This window comes from Nerophis ophidion, linkage group LG07 (assembly GCF_033978795.1).
Source record: "Nerophis ophidion isolate RoL-2023_Sa linkage group LG07, RoL_Noph_v1.0, whole genome shotgun sequence".
NCBI classification, from domain to species: domain Eukaryota; kingdom Metazoa; phylum Chordata; class Actinopteri; order Syngnathiformes; family Syngnathidae; genus Nerophis; species Nerophis ophidion.
Genome location: NC_084617.1, coordinates 28,833,848 through 28,845,874, shown reverse-complemented (window position 1 = coordinate 28,845,874; position 12,027 = coordinate 28,833,848). Strand labels below are relative to the sequence as shown.

Below are 12,027 nucleotides of genomic sequence, written 5' to 3'. Positions count from 1 at the left end.
GAAAGAAGCTAAAATGTTGATACAAATAAGGAACAAAAACACAAACGTGTGTCTGTTTATCCTTTTTATTAGCGAGTGAGTATATATATATATATATATATATATATATATATATGTATATATATATATATGTATATATATATATATATATATATATATATATATATATATATATATATATATATATATATATATATATATATATATATATATATATATATATATATATATATATATATATATATGTGTATATATATATATATATATATATATGTGTATATATATATATGTATATATGTGTATATATATATATGTATATATGTGTATATATATATATGTATATATGTGTATATATATATATGTATATATATATGTATATATATATATGTATATATATGTATATGTATATATATATGTATATATATATATGTATATATATGTATATATATGTATATATATGTATATGTATATATATATGTATATATATATATGTATATATATGTATATGTATATATATATGTATATATATATATGTATATATATATATGTATATATATGTATATGTATATATATGTATATGTATATATATATATGTATATATATGTATATATATGTATATATATATATGTATATATATGTATATATATATATGTATATATATGTATATGTATATATATGTATATATATATATATGTATATATATATATATGTATATATATGTATATATATATATATGTATATATATATATATATATCCTCTCTGAGCTGCAACCTTATCGTGGTAGAGGAGTTGGCGTGTCCCAATGATCCTAGGAGCTATGTTGTCCGGGGGCATAAAGCCCCCTGGTAGGGTCTCCCAAGGCAAACAGGTTCTAGGTGAGGGATCAGACAAAGAGCAGCTCGAAGACCTTTATGAAGATGAAAAATCATGGACCCAGATTTCCCTCGCCCGGACGCGGGTCACCGGGGCCCCCCTCTGGAGCCAGGCCCGGAGGCGGGGCACGATGGCGAGCGCCTGGTGGCCGGGCCTGTTCCCATGGGGCCCGGCCGGGCACAGCCCGAAGAGGCAACGTGGGTCACCCCTCCAATGGGCTCACCACCCATAGCAGGGGCCATAGAGGTTGGGTGCATTGTGAGCTGGGCGACAGCCGAAGGCAGGGCACTTGGCGGTCCGATCCTCGGCTACAGAAGCTAGCTCTTGGGACGTGGAACGTCACGTCACTGGGGGGGAAAGAGCCTGAGCTAGTGCGCGAAGTCGAGAAATTCCGGCTGGATATAGTCGGACTCACTTCGACGCACAGCAAGGGCTCTGGAACCACTTCTCTCGAGAGGGATTGGACCCTCTTCCACTCTGGCGTTGCCGGCAGTGAGAGGCGACGGGTTAGGGTGGCAATTCTTTTTTCCCCCCGTCTCAAAGCCTGTACGTTGGAGTTCAACCCGGTGGACAAAAGGGTAGCCTCCCTCCGCCTTCGGGTTGGGGGACGGGTCCTGACTGTTATTTGTGCTTATGCACCAAACGGCAGTTCAGAGTACCCACCCTTTTTGGGAACACTCGAGGGAGTACTGGAAAGTGCTCCCCCGGGTGATTCCCTTGTCCTACTGGGAGACTTCAACGCTCACGTTGGCAACGACAGTGAAACCTGGAGAGGCGTGATTGGGAAGAATGGCCGCCCGGATCTGAACCCGAGTGGTGTTTTGTTATTGGACTTTTGTGCTCGTCAGTTTGTCCATAACGAGCACCATGTTCAAACATAAGGGTGTCCATATGTGCACTTGGCACCAGGAAACCCTAGGCCGCAGTTCCATTATCGACTTTGTAGTTGTGTCATCGGATTTGCGGCCTCATGTTTTGGACACTCGGGTGAAGAGAGGGGCGGAGCTTTCTACCGATCACCACCTGGTGGTGAGTTGGCTGCGATGGTGGGGGAGGATGCCGGACAGACCTGGGAGGCCCAAACGCATTGTGAGGGTCTGCTGGGAATGTCTGTCAGTCTCCCCTGTCAGACAATGTTTCAATTCCCACCTCCGGAAGAACTTTGAACATGTCATGAGGGAGGTGCTGGACATTGAGTCCGAGTGGACCATGTTCCGCACCTCTATTGTCGAGGCGGCAGATCGGAGCTGTGGCCGCAAGGTAGTTGGTGCCTGTCGGGGCGGCAATCCTAAAACCCCTTGGTGGACACCAGCGGTGAGGGATGCCGTCAAGCTGAAGAAGGAGTCCTATCGGGTCCTTTTGGCTCATATGACTCCGGAGGCAGTGGACAGGTACCGACAGGCCAAGCGGTGTGCGGCTTCAGCGGTCGCGGAGGCAAAAACTCGGACATGGGAAGAGTTCGGGGAAGCCATGGAAAACGACTTCCGGACGGCTTCGAAGCGATTCTGGACCACCGTCCGCCGCCTCAGGAAGGGGAAGCAGTGCACTATCAACACCGTGTATGGTGCGGATGGTGTTCTGCTGACCTCGACTGCGGATGTTGTGGATAGGTGGAAGGAATACTTCGAAGACCTCCTCAATCCCACCAACACGTCTTCCTATGAGGAAGCAGTGCCTGGGGAATCTGTGGTGGACTCTCCTATTTCTGGGGCTGAGGTCGCTGAGGTAGTTAAAAAGCTCCTCGGTGGCAAGGCCCCAGGGGTGGACGAGATCCGCCCGGAGTTCCTTAAGGCTCTGGATGCTGTGGGGCTGTCTTGGTTGACAAGACTTTGCAGCATCGCGTGGACATCGGGGGCGGTGCCTCTGAATTGGCAGACCGGGGTGGTGGTTCCTCTCTTTAAGAAGGGGGACCGGAGGGTGTGTTCCAACTATCGTGGGATCACACTCCTCAGCCTTCCCGGTAAGGTTTATTCAGGTGTGCTGGAGTGGAGACTACGTCGGATAGTCGAACCTCGGATTCAGGAGGAACAGTGTGGTTTTCGTCCTGGTCGTGGAACTGTGGACCAGCTCTATACTCTCGGCAGGGTTTTTGAGGGTGCATGGGAGTTTGCCCAACCAGTCTACATGTGCTTTGTGGACTTGGAGAAGGCATTCGACCGTGTCCCTCGGGAAGTCCTGTGGGGAGTGCTCAGAGAGTATGGGGTATCGGACTGTCTTATTGTGGCGGTCCGTTCCCTGTACGATCAGTGCCAGAGCTTGGTCCGCATTGCCGGCAGTAAGTCGAACACATTTCCAGTGAGGGTTGGACTCCGCCAAGGCTGTCCTTTGTCACCGATTCTGTTCATAACTTTTATGGACAGAATTTCTAGGCGCAGTCAAGGCGTTGAGGGATTCCGGTTTGGTAACCGCAGGATTAGGTCTCTGCTTTTTGCAGATGATGTGGTCCTGATGGCTTCATCTGACCGGGATCTTCAGCTCTCGCTGGATCGGTTCGCAGCCGAGTGTGAAGCGACCGGAATGAGAATCAGCACCTCCAAGTCCGAGTTCATGGTTCTCGCCCGGAAAAGGGTGGAGTGCCATCTCCGGGTTGGGGAGGAGACCCTGCCCCAAGTGGAGGAGTTCAAGTACCTAGGAGTCTTGTTCACGAGTGAGGGAAGAGTGGATCGTGAGATCGACAGGCGGATCGGTGCGGCGTCTTCAGTAATGCGGACGTTGTACCGATCCGTTGGGGTGAAGAAGGAGCTGAGCCGGAAGGCAAAGCTCTCAATTTACCGGTGGATCTACGTTCCCATCCTCACCTATGGTCATGAGCTTTGGGTCATGACCGAAAGGATAAGATCCCGGGTACAAGCGGCCGAAATGAGTTTCCTCCGCCGTGTGGCGGGTCTCTCCCTTAGAGATAGGGTGAGAAGCTCTGCCATCCGGGCGGGACTCAAAGTAAAGCCGCTGCTCCTTCACATCGAGAGGAGCCAGATGAGGTGGTTCGGGCAACTGGTCAGGATGCCACCCGAACGCCACCCTAGGGAGGTGTTTAGGGCACGTCCAACCGGTAGGAGGCCACGGGGAAGACCCAGGACACGTTGGGAAGACTATGTCTCCCGGCTGGCCTGGGAACGCCTCGGGATCCCCCGGGAAGAGTTAGACGAAGTGGCTGGGGAGAGGGAAGTCTGGGTTTCCCTGCTTAGGCTGTTGCCCCCGCGACCCGACCTCGGATAAGCGGAAGATGATGGATGGATGGATGGATGGATGGATATATATATATATATATATATATATATATATATATATATATATATATATATATATATATATATATATATATATATATATATATATATATATATATATATATATATATATATATATATCTAATGATATTATATAATTTAGAAATAGTATTTTTAAGTGAGTAAAAGATTAATGGTAATAAATTGCTATAAGAGCACTCAATAAAAAATAAACTATGTATCGTTTTAATTGTGAAAGACTTGTTTCTATTTCTGTACTAATATGATATTTTTTTAGGATGATTTCGTTCTTGTTATTTTTTCTTTCACTTTTTTAACATGTGCACAATAAAACTACAACAAGAAATGTAGTAGGAGATCCTGATATTTAAGCAACACTTTTCAATATGACTTATGTGGCAATGTTCCCAGATGCTGGAAGAGCATCCTTCTCAGCCCAACATCAGCTGCGTCCAAAACTCTCCCTCACAGCAGGTAAGGCGCTGAATACAAACCCTGTTTCCATATGAGTTGGGAAATTGTGTTAGATGTAAATATAAATGGAATACAATGATTTGCAAATCATTTTCAACCCATATTCGGTTGAATATGCTACAAAGACAACATATTTGATGTTCGAACTGATACCATTTTTTTTATTTTTATTATTTTTTTTTTAACAAATAATCAATAACTTTAGAATTTGATGCCAGCAACACGTGACAAAGAGGTTTGGAAAAGTGGCAATAAATATTGATAAGGTTGAGGAATGCTCATCAAACACGTTTGTGCATGCTAATTGGGAACAGGTGGGTGCCATGATTGGGTATAAAAACAGCTTCCCAAAAAATGCTCAGTCTTTCACAAGAAAGGATGGGGCGAGGTACACCCCTTTGTCCACAACTGCGTGAGCAAATAGTCTAAGAACAACGTTTCTCAAAGTGCAATTGCAATAAATTTAGGGATTTTAACATCTACCGTCAATATCATCAAAAGGTTCAGAGAATCTTGAAAAATTACTCCACGTAACCGGTATGGCTGAAAACCAACATTGAATGACCGTGACCTTTGATCCCTCAGACGGCACTGTATCAAAAACCGACATCAATCTCTAAAGGATATCACCACATGCGCTCAGGAACACTTCAGAAAACCACTTTCACTAAATACAGTTTCTTGCTACATCTGTAAGTGCAAGTTAAAGCTCTACTATGCAAAGCAAAAGCCATTTATCAACAACATCCAGAAACGCCGCTGGCTTCTCTGGGCCCGAGATCATCCAAGATGGATTGATGCAAAGTGGACAAGTGTTCTGTGGACTGACGAGTCCACATTTCAAATTGTTTTTGGAAATATTCGACATCGTGTCATCCGGACCAAAGGGGAAGCGAACCATCCAGACTGTTATCGACGCCAAGTTCAAAAGCCAGCATCTGTGATGGTATGGGGGTGCATTAGTGCCCAAGGCATGGGTACCTACACATCTGTGAAGGCACCATTAATGCTGAAAGGTACATACAGGTTTTGGAACAACATATGCTGCCATCTCAGCGCCGTGTTTTTCATTGAGGCCCCTGCTTATTTCAGCAAGACAATGCCAAGCCACATTCAGCACATGTTACAACAGCGTGGCTTCGTTAAAAAAAGAATGCGGGTACTTTCCTGGCCCGCCTGCAGTCCAGACCTGTCTTCCATCGAAAATGTGTGGCGCATTATGAAGCGTAAAATACGACAGCGGAGACCCCGGACTGTTGAACGACTGAAGCTCTACATAAAACAAGAATGGGAAAGAATTCCACTTACAAAGCTTCAACAATTAGTTTCCTTAGTTCCCAAATGTTTGAGTGTTGTTAAAAGAAAAGGTGATGAAACACAGTGGTGTATATGCCCTTTCCCAACTACTTTGGCACGTGTTGCAGCCATGAAATTCTATGTTTATTATTATTTGCAAAAAAATAAATAAAGTTTATCAGTTTGCACATCAAATATTGCGTCTTTGGAGTGCATTCATTTGAATACGGGTTGAAAAGGATTTGCAAATCATTGTATTCCTTTTTATATTTGCATCCAACACAATTTCCCAACTCATATGGAAATGGGGTTTGTAAAAATGTATCATCTCTCCTCCACCCATGTATGCCCCTTCCCTCTCCCCCAGCAGGACGAGCCTCCATACCCTCCCCTGCCTTTGAACGCTTTCCCCTCCGTGCTGAACATGGAGGCGGCATCCTACAACATCCCTGAGAAGGTCAAGGTCCACTTGGCGCTCATCAAGCACCCTGCCACCCTGTCAGTGATGTGGAACTTTGACGAGGAGGACGCCTCTCCGCCACCCATGGAGAGCTACAGGTCAGAAAACTAAACAAACATGGCATTACACAGTCAAATCAATCTCATGGACGTCCTTTTCAGAAATCCAATCTCCTTTTTTTAACAAACAAATTGCCACAAAAAGATTTTCTTAAAGTGACACAGTATCGCTCATGCATCGATTCTTCAGTATCCTTAGGTACATCACTACTACCAATCTTTTATACATTAATACATACTGAAAAAAATCAATAGTACTTCAAATACCGGCGTAATTGGTTCTGAGACAGAGCTCTTAACTCAAAATACTTGTATCTCAAATCAAGGTCGACCCTTGAAATGAATGAAAATCAATTTAATGGGTACTTGGCCTCTCCAAAACTTTTTTTATTTTATTCACGTTAGGCGTGTTACATTTTAACACTTTAACTTTTTTAACAGAAACCTATTATATCATGAATATTGTTTGAAACAATACAATAAAATGTTTTACAAATTAGTGCAGTAGTTTTATGAAGTAATGTATAAAAATATTTCAAAGTGGAATATTTGATGTAAATTAATTAGAGCCATAAATAGGTCAATAATTCATAACAATGACAGTTTAAAAAAAATCCCTCTAAAATTATTGGGTATCCATAAGGGCCCCCACTCATAAAAGTGTTAAAAATAAGTCATACATTTAAAAAAAAAAAAGTAACTTTTTACTTTCAATGCTCAAATCTATCTGGTGTTGATACGTTTTAGAATTTTTTTTTTTTCATGTTTTTGTTTTCATACAATATTTTTCCCCCGAAAAAATATTTCAAAGTGGAATATTTGATGTAAAGTAATTGGAGCCTCAAATAGGTCAATAATTCATACCAACATGGATTTTAGTATTTTTTGAGCATTGACAGTAAAAAAAAAAACAGTAACATTATTGGGTATCCATAAGCGCCCCACTCATAAAATCAGTAAAAATAATTCATACGTTGTTTTTTTTTAACTTTTTTACTTTCAATGCTTAAATCTGTAGATCAACTTCAGATCTATTTGGCGATTACAAGGTTTTTCTTTTTACATGTTTTGGTTTTATGCCCTTTTTTTATTCCCTGTACGTCAGGTTTTTTTTTTTTTACAGCAAACACAGAATATGCAATATTTCCCCCCCCCCCCAAAAAATATTTCAAAGTAAAATATTTGATGTAAAATAATTGAAGACAATAATTCATAAAAACATTGATTTTAATTCATTAGTATTTTTGGAGCAATGACAGTTTAAAAAAAAATACCACTGAAATTCTTAGGTATCCATAAAAATAAGTCATACATTTTTTTCCACTTTGGTACTTTCATCGCTCAAATCTCAAGATCAACTTCAGATCAATCTGGTGTTTTTGTAATTTTTTAAATGTTTTTGTTTTCATACAATATTTTCCCCCCCAAAAAACATTTCAAAGTTTAATATTTGATGTAAAATAATTGGAGCCCTACATAGGTCACTAATTCATAACAAAAAAAGAGTGCGGGTACTTTCCTGGCCCGCCTGCAGTCCAGACCTGTCTCCCATCGAAAATGTGTGGCGCATTATGAAGCGTAAAATACGACAGCGGAGACCTGGGACTGTTGAACGACTGAAGCTCTACATAAAACAAGAATGGGAAAGAATTCCACTTTCAAAGCTTCAACAATTAGTTTCCTCAGTTCCCAAACGTTTATTGAGTGTTTTTAAAAGGAAAGGTGATGTAACACAGTGGTGAACATGCCCTTTCCCAACTACTTTGGCACGTGTTTCAACCATGAAATTCTGAGTTAATCATTATTTGCAAAAAAAAAATTAGGTTTGAGTTTGAGCATCAAATATGTTGTCTTTGTAGTGCATTCAATTGAATATGGGTTGAAAAGGATTTGCAAATCATTGTATTCTGCTCATATTTACATTTAACACAATTTCCCAACTCATATGGAAAAGGGGTTTGTATCTGGTGTTTATAAGGGGATATTTTCTATGTTTTAGTTTTATGCCCTTTTTGTCATTTTTTTTTTTATACGGAAAACACACAATATGCAATTTCAGAGTGTAATATTTGATGTAAAGTAATTGGAGCCTTAAATCGGTGAATATTTAATTACAACATTGATTTTAATTTATTAATATTTTTGAACATTAACTGTTAAAAAAACAAAAAAACAAAACACTAAAATTATTGGGTATCCATAAGGGCCCCACTCATAAAAGTAGTCAAACTAAGCCATACATTTTTTTTTTTACTTTTTTACTTTCAACGCTTAAATCTCTAAATCAACTTCAGATCTATCTGGCAATTATAAGGTCCTTATTTTTACATGTTTTGGTTTTATGCCCTTTTTTTTTTTTTTTTTACAGCAAACACACAAAATGCAATATTTCTCCTGCCCGAAAAATACTTCAAAGTGGAATATTTGATGTAAAATTATTGAAGCCCTATATAAGGCAATAATTCATAACAGAATTGATTTTAATGTATTATTAATTTTGAGTATTGTATTTTAAATTTTTACTTTCAACTCTCAAATCTTTTGATCAATGTCAGATATTTCTGGTATTTACAACTTTTTTTTTTTATGTTTTTGTTTAAATACTATTTTTCCCCTGAAAAAATATTTCAAAGTGGAATATTCGATGTAAAGTAATTGGAGCCCTAAATAGGTAAATAATTCATAACAATATTGATATTTAGTTTATCAGTATTTTTTTTAGCAATGGCAGTTTAAAAAAAGAATCATACCAAAAAATCTTGGGTGTCCATAAGGGCCCCACTCATAAAATTGGTAACAATAAGTCATACATTTTTTTCCACTTTGGTACTTTCAACGCTCAAATCTCTAGATCAATTTCAGATCTATCTGGCAATTTTTTATTTTAATTTTTTTTCATGTTTTGGTTTTATGCCCTTTGTAAACCCTTTTTGTCAGTTTTTTTTTTTTTTTACAGCAAACAAACAGAATATGCAATATTTTCCCCCCTGAAAAATATTTCAAAGTGGAATATTTGATTTAAAGTAATTGGAGCCCTAAATTGGTCAATAATTCATAACAACATAGATTTTAATTTATTAAAATTTTTTCAGCAATGAAAGTTTAAAAAGAATCTGACTAAAATTATTGAGTGTTATCGTCAACATTGCAACTTTTTCTCGTTACATTTCACCTGTTTGCTCTTTTATTTAACTTTTTTATATTTGTCATGAAAAAAATCGCTGCTGGCCACACTATATGATATATTTAGTTTTGTTTAAAATGTCCAACTTAACATGCCTGTTTGAGTTAATGACTTTTGGAAATACACACTTTCCGACATCTGCTTTGTAAATTTGTCTCTGTCTCTCTGCGCATTCTAGTATCTTCATAACGGCGGAAAAGGTCAAAGGAAGCCAAGTCTTCCCGGCGTGGAAAAAGTTGGGCACGGTGGTTGCTAAAAGTCTGCCCATGTGTGTTGCCATCACAAAGTACAGGGCCGGGTACCGGCTGTGTGTTGCTGTGGTTGGCAAAGACATTTACGGCCGCCATGGACCCTACAGTGACGTGGTTTCTCATGTCATACCGGAATAAAACCCCAAGTGCTTGTTGAATTAAAGGGAGTTTTTACTGTGTAATGTTTCCCTTGGAACAGTATTTGTAATTTAAGCAGAATGTGTTTGTGTTGTATGCTAATATGATGTTGTCCAGGGGTGGAGGTGAATTTCTGGCTTTGTTACAAACACTGAATTTATGGAACTGAATTTTTGCCATTAAATTTTGTGAACTGATATTTATTTTAATTTTTTTTACATCAGTTTGCTGACAATAAGAATTCAGAGAATGAAAATTCAGAGCTTAAAAATGTGGTGTAAAAAAATTCTGTGCAGAAATCTCAAAAAACACAACACTCACTTCCGGTAATTTAGGACGAGTGCAGCTCTGAAACTGGATCCATGGAAGTGAGTCTTGAAACAACAAATATTTCTGCAGTGAACTTTTTCGCACAAAATGTTAAATACACTATTTTTTTAACGCAGACTTTTTACACAATTTTAAAGCCCTATATTTTACATTTTTAAACACACATTTTGCTAACATATTTGTATTTCTGTAAAATTGTCAGTGTAATTTGATGAGAAAAAAAAATCAATCATTCAAAATTCAAACATAAAATTCAGTGCAAACAAAACAAAAGCTTCCGTAATGAATACAGATTTAACCTCCACACACATGGGTGACTGTTTGTTTTTTTTAATGTGTAGCAGAATTCAGTTTAATGAATGCCATTGGAGTTAAACAATTGTATGATTTATTGTTTTTGTTGTTATTTAGAACTGTGTTTTATTTTACAATAAATGCCTTTACAATAATATGACTTATTTTCTGTCTGTTCAAATGATTCCAAGCGAAAATGTTGCTTCCAGCCTCTGTGAAGGGATGGAATACGTTGGTGGTCACGTGATTAATATGACGTTATATACCGGTTTCTTTTTTTTTTGTTTTGTTCTATAGCCAGATCTGAGCATTCTGCGGCCCGTCCCTTTCCCGCCCGCGTGAGGCCAATCATAAATTACAAAATACATTTAAAAAAGTATCTATGTTGAGTGTGCAATACAACGGGGCTGTTTTTGTTTTGAAAAGCGTTATTTGTATTACTTCCGTGTGCATGTATGCGCGTGCGTGACTGAGTGAATGTGAACGGCGCCAATCACAAATGACAAAATACATTTTAAAAAACATCTGTCGTGCATGCAATACAACTGTGCTGCTTTTATTTTGAAAAGTGTTTTTTATAGACTTATGTCCGTGTGTAACCTGTGAGTGAAGGTGCACAGCGACAAGTGATGTCCGGTTACCACCGAGAATTCAGCTCGGGCTGAAACAAAAGTTGATAACGAATGCAGTGTTTTAAACAAGACATGGGCTGCCAAGTATTTCTTTACAGAAATTAAAGGTAAAGCCGCATGCTTAATTTGTGGTACACAGGTTGCTGTGTTTAAAGAATTTAATTTGAATTTCTACTACACGATGGAGCACGAGGAAAAATACCGGAATCTGTCTGAAGATCACGCGAGGGAGGCTGATGCGTTGATGGTAAAACGGGAAACCCAACAAGAACTTTTTGCCAAATTTCACACCCCCAGAGATGCAGTCGTCTCACAAAATCGCCAGAAGAAGTAAGGCGTTTTCTGACAGTTTATTAAGGAGTGCTTGTTGGACTCCGTTGCGCTGATATGCCCGTAGAAGAGGGGCGCATTTGAGAACGTGTCACCCTCCCGACGCACTGTAATGAGGCGGGTTGAGACCATCGCTGGAAACTTGGAGCTTCAGCTGAAAAACAGAACGGCCGACTTTGACTGTTTTCCGCTGGCTTTGGATGAGAGCTGGGATGTACGAGACACCGCCCAGCTGCTCATCTTCTTATGTGGGATAATTGCAGACTTTCAAATCATGGAGGAGCTCGCAGCCATGCAGTCAATTAAAAGGGACAACCACAGGTAATGACTTGTTCACAGAGGTAAATGCGTGTTTGAACATGTTAGGACTGAAATGGGACAAGCTGGCAGGTGTGACAACAGATGGTTGTCCAAATCTGACTGGTAAAAATGATGGACTTTTAAAGAGGATGACGGA

General features: G+C 39.6%; 1 protein-coding gene across 4 annotated transcripts in view; it reads left to right on the top strand.

Annotated features, from left to right (window-relative positions):
* The window catches only part of atf7ip2 (activating transcription factor 7 interacting protein 2), a 28,229-nt gene extending 17,466 nt beyond the window's left edge, over positions 1–10,763 (top strand). For 2 of the 4 annotated variants that reach the window (XM_061905863.1, XM_061905861.1), the window contains exons 10-12: positions 4,534–4,596; positions 6,263–6,450; positions 9,774–10,763. In XM_061905863.1, coding sequence (XP_061761847.1) covers positions 4,534–4,596; positions 6,263–6,450; positions 9,774–9,984 — 462 coding nt within the window. In that variant the 3' untranslated portion in view covers positions 9,985–10,763. Of the gene's footprint in view, positions 1–4,533; positions 4,597–6,259; positions 6,451–9,773 lie in introns of all 4 variants that reach the window. The other 2 variants (XM_061905862.1, XM_061905860.1) reach the window with 1 other exon arrangement.
* Positions 10,764–12,027: the final 1,264 nt, after the last annotated feature.